This window comes from Saccostrea echinata, unplaced genomic scaffold (assembly GCF_033153115.1).
Source record: "Saccostrea echinata isolate AGI-Se365-2 ecotype Australia unplaced genomic scaffold, CSIRO_AGI_Sech_v1 ptg000023l, whole genome shotgun sequence".
Lineage (NCBI taxonomy): Eukaryota > Metazoa > Mollusca > Bivalvia > Ostreida > Ostreidae > Saccostrea > Saccostrea echinata.
Genome location: NW_026889772.1, coordinates 2,795,001 through 2,814,523, shown reverse-complemented (window position 1 = coordinate 2,814,523; position 19,523 = coordinate 2,795,001). Strand labels below are relative to the sequence as shown.

General features: G+C 33.7%; 1 protein-coding gene across 2 annotated transcripts; it reads left to right on the top strand.

Annotated features, from left to right (window-relative positions):
* Positions 1 to 905: 905 nt before the first annotated feature.
* On the top strand, positions 906 to 8,548 carry LOC133191075 (sperm-associated antigen 16 protein-like). Of its 2 annotated transcripts, XM_061326758.1 has the most exons (16): positions 906 to 985; positions 1,441 to 1,518; positions 1,944 to 2,011; positions 2,205 to 2,237; positions 2,846 to 2,964; positions 3,279 to 3,416; positions 3,777 to 3,884; positions 3,972 to 4,162; positions 4,710 to 4,852; positions 4,948 to 5,081; positions 5,259 to 5,402; positions 5,779 to 5,879; positions 6,923 to 7,134; positions 7,501 to 7,566; positions 7,688 to 7,879; positions 8,124 to 8,548. In XM_061326758.1, the coding sequence occupies exons 1-16, from the start codon at positions 946 to 948 to the stop codon at positions 8,232 to 8,234; spliced, it is 1,878 nt and encodes a 625-aa protein (XP_061182742.1). In that variant the 5' UTR covers positions 906 to 945; the 3' UTR covers positions 8,235 to 8,548. The 2 variants fall into 2 exon arrangements, with proteins under 2 accessions (XP_061182742.1, XP_061182743.1); XM_061326759.1 differs by lacking the exon at positions 2,205 to 2,237.
* The last annotated feature ends 10,975 nt before the right edge of the window (positions 8,549 to 19,523 follow it).

The window sequence follows — 19,523 nt, the reverse complement described above, 5'->3', positions numbered from 1 at the left end:
GTGACGTATATTTATTTTCAAATATCAATTTTATTTGCTTTTGCAGGCTTTGATCAATTCATTGGTGCTCTCAAGTCCAAATATTTAGTCGAACTTGTTGTTGGAATGCAAATGTTCTTTATCCTTTTTTAATATTATTTCCTAGTGGTAACTAGCACAGATTTTTTCCTTTGCCCGAACCATGCAGCAGATGAGTGGAATTGATTCAAGTATAACTTACGGTAATTCCTGAAAGTAGTTTCTTTTGATTCTTTGCTTTAAATTTGGTTAATTCTAAACATAAAGAGATAGCAGATAGCTATTTGTATTTTGATTTCTAAAACTATGCATTTTAGGTAGAAAACTTAAATAGCTACTGACAAATATGTTGATGTTACAAGGATTTCAAGAACCCCGTTTAAAGTCAGTTTATCGAGAATTTTACGGTCGTTATAATGACCTACATGTATTTGTAAATACAATCTATTGTTGTGTCTTATTTTGTCTGTCGTGTTTCATATCTTTTTAGTTAGGCCATTGTTTTTATACCATGCTAAATTTGACTAAGGAGTACGTACTCCATCTACCTGATCAATATATAGGAGTCACGGCGGGTATGACCGGTCGGCAGTGGATGCTTACTCTTCCTAGGCACCTAATCCCACCTTTGTTGTTTTCCAGGGGTCCGTGTTTTGTCCTGTTCACGATTCGTTTTTGTTTACTAGATTTCTGAGATTAATCACTATTCGTTATCTTCGCATATTTTTCTTTAATTTGGACTGAATTTTTAAAAAATCAAAAGGCAAGAAAAAAATATTTAAGATAAATAACAAACAAAAATTGATGAATATATTTAAAAAGTTGCTCGAAGTAGTTAAGGTGCGAGTTATCAAAATTCTTTTAAGCAACTCTCCTGTGTGGAAGAGGGAGAAAAGGCACGTTTTCCTTAGCGACAATAACTCCACAATGATGGCAGAGGAAGAAACCGAAAAGTTCTACCTTCAGAGTAATCTTTTTGTGATGATTTAGTTTATGCCATGTATTTTTCCTTGTTTTTGTTTCATTCTAACTACTATTGTCACAAATGATCAATCAATCATGATCACAAATGTTTAACAAAACGTACAATCACAAATTCGAACCAAAAAGATCCATTTACTTTAGATTAGATTCAGGAGAAATTCTGCATGTGATTGTCAGATGACTTTATCCCTGTCTCTCGATATGTGGAGCTCTATAATTTGTACGGCACATGCTGACTTTAATATAAGTCCTGTTCATGTTTTAGGCCTAACTTTTTAAACACTTGAAGCTTTTAAAAAATAGATCTATTTTATGCTATTTTACTGTATGGAAATGATTTTCTCAAAGGTCACTTCTCATAGTATGCTCTGATTTTTAGTTGATATGTCCTCAATATCATGAAATCTAGCTTTATTCGATTTTTTTAATGATTCACAGAGGAACAGATAGTTGTAGACTCAGATGAAGAGTACCAGTATGAAGAGGTTCCCATTGATGAAATATTTATTGGGGCAGGTAAGACTGAATTATGTAGAGCATGTACTAGGACAGGTAAGATTGAATTGACCTACACCATATAAGAACAGATTGAGTTATTGACCTAAATATTGACACTCGGATAATAAATTCAGGTAGAGCATTATATTAGGAAGTGGTGGTACAGGTGCATGATATTTATTGCTGAATTACAATTTTTCTCACAAAATGTTTAAATTTTATTGAATTAAAAGAAGGCTTAGGCCTAGTTGGTTTTAGCAATTAAAGCATTTAAACATCAACTGTTATCCTAGTGTTTTATTACTCATATATCTCAGGGATATTTGATTCAGAAAGATTTTGTTCTACTTGATTATAAAAGATTATGAATAATTATAATTGAATTTTAAAAATATTAATCTTTTTTGATGTAAATGCTAATTAGAGAATTATGTTTGTTGAAGAAGGGGAAGAGGACCTTGACGTAGCAGTAAGGACCATCAGAGAAGCAGAGGAGGATGCCTTGGCAACAGTAAGTCACCATGACGACACGGTAACACAAATTATGTTGTTCATTGACAGGTTAATCTCAAAATAAAATGTGTGTGTGGAAATATTATGAAAGCATGCTGTCTAAATCTGACAGAGATTATAATGCATGTACAGACTTCCTTTCTTTGGTGTAGAATTTAGAAATTGCATGCCTTTTATGTTGTTCCTTTTAGACTCGCACAGTGATCAGTTTTAGGTCAGATGAGGTTAGTTTCTCACTTCAGTTTGCTAGTCCTGATTTAGTCACAACTCTTGTTTTCATTCACGTATTCTAAGTCTTTTTCTAGGCTACGTTCACGGAGGAAAACTGCAAATTATGCTTGTGTAATTCTACCTTGACTGCACTGCTTAATTGAAATGTCACTCTATTTCAAAACGCATTTTAAATAATTGCAAAAATGTTCAAAGCCTTGAGAATTAATGTTTTCAAATTTTATGAGCTTTCCATCTATAGTTCACATGATAAGTCCAGTTAAATGAATCATCAGAAATCAGCTTCAATTCTAAAATATGTGTACTTTATTGCTTTTATGCTCTCTTGTGAAGTTTTTTTTTCTGATGTTATACAAAACTGCTGGAAAGTGTTCAATTTTTCCACTACCAGGTAGTTGTTGCTACGTACAGTTCAGACATTTATTTTTGCACTTTCTTACTTATAATTTTGGTCATGAATTACTCTCAGCTCTCACTTAAAAATGTGATATTTAATGCCATCAATTTAAGTTTTTTTAATTCTCATAATTTTGTATCTCACTTTGAAAATGTGACACTTATGGGCCATCATTTAAATTTTTTGATTGTTCTAATGTTGTAGTCTCAGAAAGAGGCTAAGGCCTCCGTTACCCAGCGACCTGAGGTTGTGGATGATTTTGTGCGTAATTTCCTTGTACGGATGAATATGGATAAGACTTTGGAATGTTTCCAAACAGAATGGTAAAAAAAAACAATCTCAGAAATTCAAATCTATATAAGTATGGTGTGCAGTTTATTTTTGATGTCTTTCATGGGAGAATAAATCGATGAAAATAACAACTATGTGAAACTAGCTTGAACTATGCCTAATTGATTAAAGAGAAGAAAACCAGTTACAAAAAGACAAGTGTAACCAAATATAGTGAAGAAGGATTTTGAAGAAAATGCAAATATAAAATTTTGCAAATTAAAAGGAATTAATGTATAAAGTATTTTTCAATAGATTCATATCTTTTGTATGACTTAATTGATATTTTGATTAATGTGTTAATTAGGTATGAGCTGCAGCAGAGAGGCCTGCTCCATGAAGAAGACATTGGTGTGGTACCTGACATTTACAGCAGGAACCAAGACCTGGACAACGATGTCAAGTTCCTCAAACAGGAGGTCAACAAATATAAAGAGGCAGCCATGTAAGTCAGGGGGGTTAATTCAAACAGCACACATACAAAGAGGTGGATATGTAAGTCAGGGGGGTTAATTCAAACAGCACACATACAAAGAGGTGGATATGTAAGTTGGGGGGTTAAATCAAACAGCACAAGTACAGAGCAAGTACAAAGAGGGGGACATGTAAATTGGGGTGTTTATATCAAATGGTAAAAATACAAAGAGCCTGCCATGTAAGTAGGGGGTTTAAATCAAACAGCACAAGTACAAAGGGAGAGTTTATTCACATAGCCAAGTTGAATATATGATCATTGTCAATACAACACAAACATATATGGTTTTGCTGATACTAGTATTATTTTTCGTGATTTAATATTTTGCAGGAGAGCAAAGGAGACTTATGTTAAATTAAGAAAGGAGAGAGATTATCATAGAATGCATCATAAACGAGTTGTACAAGAAAAAAATAAGCTCATCAATGACATCAAGAGGTAACTAATAGAAATGTCTCATGGTGTCTTAATTGTTTGCCCTTAATCATATTTGGGGATTTCAATCTTTTACTCATTCTTTCGTAGACTAAAGCGACATTACGCCCAGTATGAGCCGACACTTCAGCAGCTGAAGAAGAAGTATGAAGTGGCGATGAAAGAGAAGATGTTGTCCAAGTTAGAGAAGGACCGCGCCGTGGGGCAGGTGGCTGGACTTCAGAGTACACTAAAAAGCATGGAGTCCTTCAAGGGGACACCACCTGGTGGCTTCCAAGCAGGTACTCTATCATTTAGCAGTGTCCTAGTGGTTCATTAAACAGTCATAAAGCATTGCGCTAGCAGTTCATCAAGCAATGTGTTGGCAGTTTCAGCAAGCAACATTACTCTTTTACTATATTTGAGGTTAAATTTTGTTGTTTAATGAGAATTTTCTATTAAAAACTATATTGACTAATCATCCTCAAATTCTTTGAGTCCTATCTTGAGTATCCATTTTAGATCTACTGATAATAACTGATGAAACAAACAAATTTGAAATTTCAAAATTTTGAAAAAAAATGCTTTTCTTTTATGCAATCAATTACAAGTACTGGGGTTTCATAAATCTTTTTTTTTTCTTTTCTTTTGACATCAAGCCCCTAGAATAAGATGGGGGGGGGGGATTTTATTGAGAATAGTCTTTTGCTGTAGTTTTAATATAAAAATTTTCATTCATTATAAGGCCGGTGCTCCCCCCACCCCCTCCCAAAGGCCAACTTTGCAAAACATTGCTACTGGCCTGGACATTCACTTAGGCATTACATATTTCTCTCATGTTTCTTACAGCTACTCAGTCTGGTAAGCGGAGGAATTGGGAGGTGGATGAGCAGGGAATGGGCCCCACCCAGAGGACTTTATCAATGGAGAGGATGAAGGCTATGTCGGGGGATATGAGGGACGTTCCAGAAAACTACAAGCGACACCCCAATGTAAGTGAAGGCCCATCAATTTATTCTCCAATCACACGAAAATTGTTCAAAAAAAATTTCTAGCCATTGTTTGAATCTTCTGTCTTGTTTTTTAGGATTCAGAATTCCCCAAAGACACAGGAATTAATCCAATACTGGCTCAGATCAAGGGACCCACTGGCCACTTAGCAAGGAGTGGAGGATTTCGCTTGTCCAATACTTTCCAGGCTCACTCACATCCTATCAGCAGGTACCTCCACTTGGTGGGAGCTTTGAAAAACATGTTTAAAAAACTGAAACAATATTATTTATTTTTACTATCCTATTTGTTTTTTTTTTGTTTAAACTTTGAGGACTCTTTGGTTTTTCTTAACTTTTTGTTTCTTCATGATTGAATTTTTTAAAGCATGGTGCTTAATAATTTCAGTGTTGTACTACATCCTCGTAAGCAGATTTTGGCCACCACTAGTGATGACCAAACCTGGAAGATGTGGGCAGTGCCCAGTGGTGACATCATAATGACAGGTGAAGGTCACACGGACTGGGTGTCAGACTGTGACTTCCATCCTTCGTAAGTATAACAGCAGGATCCTAATCTAAATTTGTAAAGGATTGTATCAATGTTGATAGATAATGAAATACATTGAATAGTGATGTCACATACCTAACAGTATTAGCTAGTCAGTAACAAGATATATTACTTTTAGCTCTATCATTCCATTGGATTTCAAATCTTATGGGTTTAGCCTCCAGCCACAATGTTGAGATGTTCTTTATTCAGTAATAAATTTTTAAACACAATACTCTGAAGAATTCTTTATGTTATAAATTATATAAGCACCATTATTTTATTTTTTTTCTTCAAGTTTATGTCCTGTATATAGCTTAAGTCTTGAAGGGAACTTCTAAAGGTATTGTCAGAAGGTATTGTAAATATTTTTTTGTAGTGGTTCCAAATTGGTGACTTCCAGTGGTGACACAACAGTGAAGATCTGGGACTTTTCTAAGGCTGAGTGTGTACACACCTTTACAGACCACACACATGCAGGTAAGAGGAAAACACACACACCACACACATGCAAGTAAAAGGAAAACACACAGACCACTAGTGATGGGACATCAGATAATTTTCATAATCGATCATCAGTTGGAATTGGTTATACTGCTTCCGATGTGATTTTACCAATTATAATCAGATGTCATAGTTTTGTATATAAAAAGCAGACTATTACAATTATTTCATATTATTTCTTTAACATGAATATATAAAATATATAATATATTATTTTCTTTGTCATTTTGCTTCTTTTACCCTCTCTATATATGCACCTTTTGGTTCTTAATCACCTCTGCTTCATGCTAGGTGGCTAGTATCAGATGCAGACGCCATTTTCTTTCATTAAGAAGAAATAAATTTTAAACCAGAAATGGATAACTCCGGAATGTATTGTATTAAATGATCGATTGTGAAAAATTATAATCGATCATCGGAATCGGTATCATTTTTTCATCGACAATCGATGTTTTCTGATTATCGGTACAACACTACAGACCACACATGCACAGTTGCACACACAGGTAAGACGAAAACACACAGACTACACACACGCAGGTAAGAGGAAAACACACAGACTACACACATGTAGGTAAGAGGAAAACACACACACCACACACACACACAGTAAGAGGAAAACACACACACCACACACAGGTAAGAGGAAAACACACACACCACATACACACACAGGTAAGAGGAAAACACACACACCACACACAGACCACACGCATGCAGGTAAGATAAAAGCACCGTGAACCACATGCATGCAAGTAAGTGGAAAACACACAGACTACATACACACTAGTACATGTAAGAGGAAAACACACACATAAGGTATCAGCTTTAAGACAAACCCAATCTTCTACTGGAATATAAATTTTCTGTCATTATAGACTGATTATTCAAAAAATTATAGTATATTATACATCAGTCTTCAAATCTTGGGAACCGCCTATTATTCCGAATTTTTATGTGGATCACCAGGGTATCAGTAGAAATTGAGATAGTTAGTGTAAGTATTTTGTGTGTTTTAGTCTGGGGTTGTACATGGCACAGCTGCGGTGACTTTGTGGCTTCCTGTTCCATGGACAATACCTGTAAACTTTGGGATCTGAACAGTCTCCGCTGTCGCTTTACAATGCGGGGCCACGCAGACAGTGTCAACAGCATCGAGTTTCTGCCATACTCCAATACCCTTCTCTCCTGCTCTGCAGACAAGACTCTGTCACTCTGGGATGCTCGCACTGTGAGTATACATGTAGAGACTGATCAAAGAAAGAAACACAAAAGTTTCAGAAATACAGTTAAACTTAAACATCGAATTCTCAAATAATACAAATATATCAATGGGAGTTGGAAGTCCCAACCACTATTTCTTTATGTACCGGGGTATTTTAATCTCAATATCTCAAATAATAAGAATATTTAAAAGTGAGTAAAAAAATACATTGGAAGTCCCAACCACTTTTTTTTATGTATTTTAACCTCAATATCTTGAACCTTTGGATATCTTAAAGGTTTCTTCTTAGTTTCATCAAGTTTGAAATAATGAGGTTTGACTGTATATAATGTTCCATTTTTGTATGTGCCTGACTGTCATTTCTTATTTCAGGGACTTTGTGCACAAACATTCTATGGCCACATGCATTCTGTCAACAATGCAACATTCAGTCTTAAGGTGAGGACAATTTTTGAAAAAGCCGTCATCATGTTGTTGTTTTTTTTTATTTTCACTTTCCAAGGCTGCTTAGTTACAGTTTTATATCAAGTCTGTTGAGCTCAGATGTTCTTTTTTGTAGGGTGATACAGTGGTGTCTTGTGATTCGTATGGTACGGTCAAGCTATGGGATGTCAGGACAGTGGCGCCGATGGTCAGTTTTGATGTGGGACCACATCCCGCCAATAGAGTGGCCTTTGATCCCACTGGAGCAGTGGTGGCTATTGCCAGTAATGATGCCACAATAAAGATGTATGAGGTCTCCAATGGCAGGGTAAGTTTAATGATGATCACAATATAATTTACGTTTTCTATCCTTTTTAAGGATACATACCTGAAAATCTGGTCAAATATATGTATCTTTTTTATAAGTTATTAATTACAATGATATCTGATGAAGAGAAGGGTTTTCAAATCTATACTTAAGAAATTCTTAATACTGATATCAGCAGGTGGCTAAGTGATTTTAAGATGTAATGAAGTCTAGTTATTAATCATCTTTTAACTATTTCATGTAGCTGGGTACCTTAGTGGGTCACGAGGATGCCGTACAATGTCTGATGTTTGACAAGACTGGGGAATTCATGGTATCTGGAGGAAGTGACAACACTGTCCGGATCTGGTCATAACAGCTTATTCCAGATCATCAATGTCAAATCCAGACAACTCTAGGTTACTGACATTTTTGTAGGTCAAAAGTGGGGTGGAGATATTTGCGTAGTCTGTGGACTTGCATTGCAATGTCTCTGCGATATTTATATGTCACATTGTATTGTATTCCAGTTGTATTTGATATGTTGAAGATTATATTTTGATTTTTTTTTTATCTATAATGCAAACTGTAGATTACTTAATCAATAGTCATTACTTTGATTCATTGTAATGTAATTTGCTTTTGTAAATGTCTTTACATGATAATGTCATATTAAAACTCAAGACTGTGTAGGAGTTGTCTCTCTTTTTTGAATTGAATCAGGTATCATTCAAGCCATGTATTGACACACTTTTACTCCTCAAGCTCTAAACAAATTCACAGACACAGAAAATTAACATTAATTTGTATATGACATCCAAGATTGTTACAAGATCTGTCTGTAAACATAATGGAAACCCAGTAATGAAAAGTAATCTCAGAATTTCATAGTTCTGACAGATAGACAGGAAGTAACAGATTGATAAGTACCTATCAGGTTTTCTTCTTTCTGGCTTTGTATGAGGCTCCATTTTCCCACATTTGGGTAATATAGGCACTCATCATAACAAGTTCATTATGGGCAACCACATTCTCTGTGGCAACTCTGATCATTTTCACCACTGACAATTATATTAGAACAAGTTACTTGTTTAAGGCTGATATTGTTTCTGTTAAAAGGAGGCATTGTAATTGTTTATTCTCTATAACTGTTGCAGTTTTGGAGACAAAAATCAGGTTCATTAATTGATTTACAAGAAAAACATACAGGAAAATGTGTTGTAAGTTCCTACTGGTCATTGTCAGTAAGAGAAATTCAATTAAAAATTGTGGAAGTATAAATATTAAGATTTCATTGGTCTTTGAATTTGCTTCATGAAACAAAATTATGCTGACATTATTCCAAACTAATATTTTTTTTGTAAACTTCTTGCTGATATGAAATATTGTCTCAGGGAAGAAAAAAGTATTTTCAAAACTTGGTAACTGAAACCAAATTTTAACAGTGCATATAGTGCATATGACATTGAATTCTCAGTAATTTACAATAGGTGCTATGCCGTCTTATTCATCCCCCCCCCCCCCATACAAAAACATTTATTCATTTAATTTTTTTTTGGATCACTTAATTACCAAATTACATTTTTTTAATGATACTGTCCCTTAATAAAGAGATAGAAAGCACATTTTAGGGGTAATTGGTTGATGTGGACAAGAGAGTACTTCTTTCGTTTATAGAGGTTTCTGGCTGATACTTTTTAATTTTTCATAAGCTTAACCCACTCGTCCCACATCCTGTCAATTCTTACTAGTTAGATTACCTCGATCCTCGTTTGCCCGTTCTTGATAAGAGGTCCACGGCAGGTGTGACCGGTCGACAGGGATTGTTTACTCCTCCACTGCACCTGATCCTATCTCTGATGTTTTCAGAGGTCTTTGTTTGCTCTCGATTTGTTTAAAATTGGACTGTATACTTGTTTAATTAGGCTGCTGGACATGATTAATGTTCGTTATTTTCACATTTCATTTAAACAATATGCGTACAGTTCTATGCGTCGTAGTAGAAAGTTGACACTAATCGTACTCCTTGGAGTGGGTGCATGGAAGATGGATTGATCTGGGAGTTGGACGTGGGGGTGGGGTGGACTTTATCTTGGCTAAGATTCGACTTGGCTGGATATTTGGACTGGTGAAAGCGTCAGTCCAAATATGTAGCCAAGCTGAATCTCAGCCGAGATTACTCTGTTGCAATAGAATATTGGTCCATATCAGATAAGCTGTTCTTTGACATTTTAAGATTTAAATGATTCCCCAAAACGTCAATTTTCAATTGAACTTCCAGAAGTCTACGGGAAGCCAAATTCACAAGGATGAGCTTAACATAGTTTAACAGTAATAAGCTGCATGTAAATAATGCGCTGATCCATGAATTTTTTTCTGGCGGTTGGGGTTTCCAGGCCCACTTAAAAAAGCATTTAAGATAGGGGGGTCGACAAATCGCTTTCCATAATATATACTAATTACCAGGGATCCACTTTCTGGGGGTGGGCTGAGGTCCGAGGTCACCTTTTCTTTACTATACAAATTTGAAAACTGAACACCCTTCCCGGCCTGCCCCCCCCCCCCCCCCCTAGATCCGCACGTAAACGTAATAATAAAGAAAAAACAGTAGATAAACTCTTGTTATCAATCGTAAACTATAGTTAACATAAACATCATTATTTGCAGATATCATACATTCTTTGATGAGCGCAACAATGTAATTGAAGATCTCAAATAATTAATTATTTCATTGCGCGCATATAATTCAACTGTTGAGATCATCATTTGATTTGCTCTCTTCAAATGAATTAATCAAATCAACAATTGAATTGACACACGCGCTAATTCAATTGAACAATGATTTACTTTAAAGTCATATATGACGTATTTTTGATAAGTTCAGGTAATCAAAATTTAAAATATCTTTCTATATGATTTATTACTTTATATAAATATAGGAGAATTACCCACTTTAAATCAACCGCGTTTAAGATTAAAAAAAAAAAACAATAACCGATTTATTTACCGACACCACATTTGAATAAAAGACACATTTAAAGTCAATTTAATTAAAGAAACGTGAGATTATTCAAAATCGGTGAAAATTTATTTTAATTTTAACGTAAATAACAATATCTTGTATATCCACACTTAATCTCGTATTATCATTTTTAGCTCAAATATGTCATATATAGCCTTAAATCTGCTCTCTTTATAGTTGAATTATTGTGCGCATCAATTCAATTAATGCGGGCAACAATTAAACATTGCTCAATTCTTTTACAGAAAACAACTATTTACTTGGTGATATCTTAATTTCAAATTTAACATATCTATAATTCAAATAATTATCTTTTTTAAATGAAAGATTGTTCTCTTTAAAAGAGTTATGCATGAATTCCACTATCAATATCGTGTAAGATAATTAAATATATCTTAATTCAATTAAATTACAATCATTTTCACCGAGCTCTAGATCACTTTTTTCAAGCAATGATCCCACGAACATGTTAAGCATTATAATATTGAGGATGAGAGTAAAAATAGATCTGATGATTGGTTGATCGATTATTGCGCGCAATAATTGAATTGGTGATATATTCCAAAACTAAAGACATCTGGAACTATTTGAGTTAAGGGTAAAACACGATACATACATGTACACGCACTTAGTATCAGGGGTGGAGGGGGGGGGGGGGCTGCCCTACCTCCACCTTTTTTCCAAACATATAACCTTTCACTGTTGAAGGCTGGTTGGCCCCCTACTTTTGTTTCAGTATAGTCAAATCGGGGTGTTAATTGGTGTTAATGTATAAATAAAAATTAGTTGTGAAAGAAGTTGGACCTCCCCTTTCCTACGAAATAATATTCCTTTTTTTCAAGTTTGGACAATTTTTCCTTTCTTTCTTTTTTTTTAATTTATTTTTATTGTTTTGCTTGTTCAAGTTTTTGTTTTTGTTTTTTGTTTTTTGTTTTTTTTTGTGTTTGTTTTTTTTTTAGGTAAGTTGTCATTTTTTTTCTTGCTGGTTCCCCCACTTTCAAAATCGATAGGTAGAGTACGTACCTGATGTAAAAGAATGAGGTTTCAAGAAGATGTTATTGCTTTTTTGATGAATATAAATATTTGGTGTTGTCCTAAATTGAAATATGCATGCGAGAATTTATCAGGTAGAGCAAGGAAAGCATATTTTACAATCAAATCAAAACTACCAAACAATATAGTCCCTAGGGAAAGGTTAATTTAAGATATACGTATGAATCATGCATTATGCCAATTTTGACTTTTGCTTCGGAAATTTGGATAAGTGATTTTAAAAAAAATGACAAAAGACTTTAACAAAACTCCATTTGAAAAAATTCAAAATTTCATCTTAAAAGACATTTTAGGACTTCATAATAAAGCTGAATTTAGGAGTTAGAGTAGAGTTTGGTGCACTTCCCATTATTTTCAGAATGTATAAATTATTATTTAGATATTATTACAGATTATATAGAAAATTGTTTCAGATCAGAAGAACTCAAACTTGCTTTTGCAACATGCATATTTAGAGGATGAAATCTCGCTGGAAATGGAAAATATGTTGGCAAAACTGTATACGAAGAATACTTGATGAAGTTATTTGTTCAAATGCTAATATATTAATTTATCTATAAATGATTTTGAAATTATTTGAAAAAGTATTTTGAGAATATAGTTTCCAGGGACATTAGAACTATCAAAGAAAATGGTAATGGAAAATTGTCATTCTACAGCCAGTTAATAAGTCCACAAAATCTAATGAAGCTTGAAATTCAACCATAATTAAAAAGGATGACTGCACTTAAGGATATGCGAAATCTGCGACAAAATAAACTTTCAAAACAAGCATTTTTCTTTTCATTGCAAGAATGGCCAACATCCAATCTACAACTTTATGTAATTACGTTTAATAAAAGTGTGTATTTACGAAGTTCGAATCTGTTTTCAAAGGCAGGGGTCATCACAATTTCTTGAATCTCCGTACGATAATGATGACGCCCACTTTTTTACTGACTTTATACGTAGTCAGCGCATGTTTGTCTATTGTTCTCCGTTTCACAATAGTTGTATATTTGCATAGATAATAATGTGTCAAAAGGAGATTAATAGACAAACATGCGCTCATGGTTAAAAAGAGAAAAAACTGCTTCTTCTTACATTCGCTCTCTGTGTTGTAAACAAGGATTGCGACATGTTGAATATTATAATTCACCACGTGATGTCCTACCTCAGGTAACTCTGTGAATACTAAATTCCGTCACGTGACTTGTAAGGTAGCATGTTCACAGTATCTAACCCACATCCTAAAAAAACCGGAAGTTGTTGCGTTTCTTGGTTGACAACATGATGCAGTCATGGGATTATGAAATTAAGACGGCAATTATTCGAAGACATGTTAAGTATTTAAATGTGTTGTGCATTAAAACGCATAGATATATGATGAAACGTTCTCTAGGAAACACAATTTTGTCAAAATGGAGCTTTGTTTTTTAACGCAATGCAAAACGCAGTGCAGTGCAGTTGTGCAAAGACTTAAAAAGATATATTATGGCATTGGCGTTCATCCCATTTTCGATAAGAATTGTATCAAATAATGAGAAATATAAGTATTGGGGTATTGAAACGTAATTTATTCCTAATTATAATTATAATATCCTTAATTTTACTGCTTTAATCAAAATGCGACTGTATCCGTCGTTCAATATTTACTGTATGTGTCGTTGTGCGGGACAGTATTTTCATTGTACGAGTCGTTGGTAAATTAGGTGCGTTCTTAATTGAAAAGTTCTGAAATAAATTCTATTTTTTCTTTCAGTTCTCGATATATGATATAATGCTTCCATACCTTCTTTTTATATGTTACTACTGCCACTTTGAAACAAGAAATTTCAACAAAATCATTGTCACAAAGTCATTCTCATTTACCTGACTCCAAATTGAAATATCATTGTCGCTTGTGTTTAGACTAATGGGATAAAATTAGACCTGTTTTGCGATAACATGGCCGTAGGAACCGGGGGGGGAGCACTTAATTTTGCCGATATATAGATTACTATAGAAATCATAGCTACTATTTGCTTGTTTCCCCTCAATAAAAACGTCTGATGACCTTTTTTTTCTTTTTTCTTTTTTTAATTTTGCCGATATATAGATTACTATAGAAAACATAGCTACTTTATGCTTGTGTCCCCTCAATAAAAACTTTTTTTTTTTTTTTTTTTTTTTTTTTTTTTTTGCTTCATAAGGAATTTTGGTAGTTGATAGTGCCCCCCCCCCCCCCCCAACAACAACAAACTGAAATTGCTTCCCACGGGCATGGATTAGACCATTTTTTTCGATATAGAAGCTTGTATAAGAAAACTGAATACAAAAGAATCATTAACATAATTCAACCCCCTATTTACAGAGACAAAAGTAAACATCATTTTTCAATTTCTTTCTTCTAAAAGATTTATAAAATCTGGTCGCTTAGAAAGCATTATCAATTAAGCGTTTACAATAACTTATCATCCGATAAGAATTTAGGTAGAAAAGATTATTCATTCATAATAGTTTTCAATTTAACATTACTATATTATTGGTATAATACATTCTTTTACTGTATGGTTGTTTTATTGTCCAAAAGGCGGTTATCAATCTGATTCTTTCAAGTGTCATAAGATTTACATGTATAATTAACAAGCGTTACCTTTTTTTTTCTATGTGCAAATTGCAAACAATATTTAAACTGAACCTTCCTATATCTCAGGCTGGATAGCTGTATGGCTCTGTGTGTAACTGATTTTCAAACTGAATAATTCCAAAATTTAGGAAAAAATAGGCAACAATCTGATATTTTGATAACAAGCGTTACCTTTTACAAAAGTTACTATTCAACATCCCTTGCGTATATTTCCAAATTTTTTTCAATATTATACAATTATTGCTGGTTTTTAGGCGAGGTGAATATTGTACTTCGAAGGTGGCTAAATCATCGTATTGACCGAAAAAACAGCAATAATTGTTTTATTATATGATTCAATGATTAAATGACACACACTCATTAAGCAATCCATGCCATCTTACTTGTTCACATCTACTGAGGTACTAGCCGAACATAATGAGAGAAACGGGTTAAATTTAAAAACCAGTTGTATTATTTTGGAATTTTCTATTCTAGTTTAGGTGCAATGTAGAAAAAAATAAATGTCAGGCATATATATATATATAGGATTAATTTTGAAAAAGGGGGTATTGAAAGGAAAAAAAATGACAATGACAACTTACCTGAAAACAAATCTTTGACTAGCCCCTCCACCCCCTACCCCCTGCCCCCCCCCCCCCCCCCCCCAAGGTAAAGAATTCTCCCAGCTCAAAATTTTATTTGGTGGGATGTAAAGATCCATAAATGAGGAGAGGGAAGGTTTCATTGAAATTTTCTATCATTAAAATTTAATTTAAAACTTTCCCTTCTCAAAAGGTAGGGAGAGGGGCAGGCCTCCTGCAACCCACCCCCCCTTCCCCCCGAAACCTCACCCAAGAAGTTATGTGCCTTAATGCTATGTTCATATGAGTGGAAGTCAGGTGCAAGTGAAATAACTTTCCAAAACTATTTGCATCAATTTGGAATTCCCCTATCTATTTTTGGTCAAATATAGAATAAAGAATTCCTTGTATTGACCTGGAAGGTCATGTGCTGGTCAATATAACAGTACTTTTCTAACATTGTTGGATTTCAGGCAATCAGAGAGATGGGAATTATTCAATCATATAATAAAATATTATACTTACATATAATGCGTTGAACGTTACTGTTTACATTTGCTGTGTTTTTCTACTAAGCCAACTGTGCAATTGATTTGAAAGTCATTTTTGTGTATACTCACGCGTAGAAATATACACGGTAAAACTCGCGCTAAAGTGACGTCATAATGAAGCTACAGAGACGTAAATAAAAATGTAACGATATAGGGCAGCAAGAAATTCAAATATTGAGTATATTATTAGTGCTTTTAAACTTGTAAAATGTAAATATAAGGAATGTTTTTAAGTTTAGTGTGAATTATTGGTGTGTAAATCACACAGACTTGCACGTAGGCATATTTTTCATGCATGAAGCGCTAGCGCGCTTCATGAAATATGCCTACGTGACACGTCTGTGTGATTTACACACCAATAATTCACACTAAACTTAAAAACATTCCATAAATATAATAATATAAAAATTTTATCAAAATTTGAACTCTTTATAAATTTATAACTAATGAACTTAGTACAGGGTTTATCTTACAATTAAAAAAAATAAATGACTTCATTGGCAGATAAATTTCTATCATGTATTGAGGTACAAGTGAATTCCAATACCTATTTTTGTCCCCCGCTTTCACTGAAAGTGGAGAACATTAATTTGGCTTTGCCTGTCCGTCCGTCAGTCCGTCCGTCTTTCTGTCTGTCTGTAACACTTTCGTTTCCGCGCGATATCTCGAGAAGCATTTGAGTATTTGCAATAAAATTTTACATAACAAAATCAATAGGGCGGGTCTTCCATAGGCCACAGGGAGAAATTTCATTGCAGACAGAAAGGTGGACAGACGGACTGACAGACAGACCCAAATTAATATCCCCCACTTTCAGTGAAATCGATGAAAAAATTAATTTTTTTAACACTACTGTCATTGAAATGGGGTATCAATTCTGAAAAATGATCATGACAGCACAACGAAGAACAAGAAAAGAAATAAAAGACAAAATTATTCCAAATAAAATGAAACACCAAGACAAATTTTTATTCCAAATCAAGTCTCAAAAAAAAAAAAAAAACAACAAAACAACAACATTCAATTCAAAGTTTACAATTTGATGACCTAATCAACGGACCAAGTTTATACAGCGTTAAACCTTGTTACGACGTGTATATTTTCCCACATTGATCGAAAATATATTTATATATAGCACTTTTCCAGAACAAACAGCAGTAGTCTGTGAGTTTATATCATGCCTGGTGCGTTTATGCCTTTTGGTATCATGTTTTCTTTAAGTGCTGTATAAGCACATATTACAATGTTGCATGGTTCTACTTCTGATGTCAACTGCCTCTAATATACAGCCATCCATCCTTAAGAAATAAAAAAATAATAAAAATCGTGAATTTATTTTATCAAAACATTGTTAATAAAACATTTTAAAAATACATGTAAGTCACCTGAGTTACTCATTTTACCTACGACATTTTGGTTCTCGTCTGTCGACGTCCGTCGTGTGTTTACAGTTTTTTGTTCTGTTTTTTTTTTTTGGGGGGGGGGGTGTTTGTTTTTCTTTTCTTTTTTTAAATATTTTATGTTTTTCTGTTTTTATTTTTATTTATTTGTGTGTGTTTTGTTATTGTCTGTTTGTTTGGCTGTTTTTTGTTTTTGTTTTGTTTTTTTTACCTTTTATTGAAAACTATTAATATTGTTAATTCTCCTCAAATTTAGACGCCAAAATTAAGTTTAAATGAAAGTATGAAACACCCTGACTGTAAGGTTAAATGCATGTATGGACTATGGTACCCAGATGACTGTCAAGACTTGTGGATCTCCTGTTTGTTCAAATACATACCAGTACAACTTGCGTTACTTTAGGAACGAACAATACAATTCGAACAATCTCGTTTGAAACGACGCATACAGTGATTACAATGACAGAGGTGTTTTAAATTGTGTAATTTCAAACCTCAACATTTAAATATAAAACTCCGAAGTATACATGACATTGTTCTGTATCATAATTTTCAATATTTGCCATTTAGAGAAATAATTATATCTATTATGGACTATAAACAACGTACAAACGTTACATGCATGTGTAAATATGTGAGCAAACGATTGCGTTTTTTAAATTTCTCCTTAAATATTCATACAATTTTAATACAGACAATTGACACTTGTTCAGCGGAATATGCAGAATGATAATTACGCTAATTCATCATGTTTGTGTGTCAATAATCATGCTCACCTTGCAATTTAACAGGTACTTGTTCTTCTCTGGGTTTGTTTACACGCTTCGATACGCAAGAACTTCCGCTTATTTTAGTATGTCGGTTAGACACTGTGATGTTTTGTGCTAACTAGGACATTGTGTTCGAATACGTTAAGTCATCTGGCATGGATATACAATCTGCTTTAATTACATTGACGTGCTCATATTGTTAGCTTCGTTTTGAAACCTTTGTCAGAAGTGTATTTGTGCCATACAGAATGGAGAGGGAGATTGGAAAGAGTGACCACATTCTTTTTTTCAAACATGTCATTGTTATTTATCAAGTCTAATTTTAGACCCATATTTACAATGTTAGCTCCACCTCTTATGCATATCTAATGTTCATTCAAGGGCAGGTAAGTGTAAATTCACTATATTTTGAAAGCACTAAGGACAAAAAACATTGAATCATTTTATTGTATCACAGTCTAAAATCATTTTAAGATTTAAATTTGGTTCCAAATTGACAGGATTCTTTCATAAACATACAAAAGTGAAATAAAGTTTAGATATAAAAGCAACAGAAGCAACCGAAAAAGACCCAAAAACAGGCGTTAAGTGCAGTCATCCTTTGTTCCGTTTGCAAGAATCTTCGTTCTTTTTTTGACTCGGTTAAGAATAAGTGCCCACAAATTACAGATAGAGGTTGGCAGATATTGTAATTCAATTATACCAAGAGATGAAAGATATTGTATTAATTGTCAAACTGTTGTTGAAGATGAACACCATTTTTTATTTGTATGTCCTCGTTATAAACAACAGTTACTATAAGAAGTGAATATTGTATAACTTTTTAACAATACATGTGTAGTGGTTTAGATTTTTATTTCATAGCCATCATTTCGTAAATAATATTTTACAAGTATTTGCTGATATTTCAGTCAGATTATTCTATTTATCATTTGTTTTCAGTTGTTACTTACGTAAAACCCCTTTATTATTTGTCTGTTATAAGTTAGGACATGTGTTGACATTCCACATGTTTTACTTTTTAAACAGGAAGTGTCATCCATGTTGGCAGTCTTTCCGTAGTACTTTTGGTAGCTGTGTTCTGATTGGTTAACTTAGCTATAGAATCTTTGATGTTTATTGGCTTTTATATTTGGGCCTATAGCTAGGGTATTTAAAGCCGTGTTCGTGTAGTTTTCTTCACTTGGGTTGGGGAACAGACCTAATGGTTAGTTCCTCTTTACAGTGCTAATAAAACCTCCTGGTTTAAACGCACTTATTTGCTTAGTACCCTTTAGTAGTGCTAACAAAATCTTATGATTTAACAGTACTCTAGGTCTTAGCTAGCTTTAGTTTCACGTTTTTCACAGATTCTAGATTTTTTTTAGGAAACAGTTAGGATGTAGGTTTAATAGAATAAATTTATTTTCCCCTTTCCAAGTCAAGCCTGGTCTAGGGATTTGTAGATAACAGGTATAATTCCTAGAACCACTATTTACTATTTATTATTTATTTTTGGTGTTGTTTATTTTCTGGGTCAGTTATTTTTAGAACCTAGAATTAGCATTGATATTTTCAGTTCAACTCTAGAGTGTTGATAGTAGTCATATTGAGTGATGTAGCTCATTCCTTTGACATTCATTTATTCATTTAATAGGATTTTTGACCTTTTTCATAAGTATGGAAACTCGGTAGGGACATAAATTATTTTCATAGGTT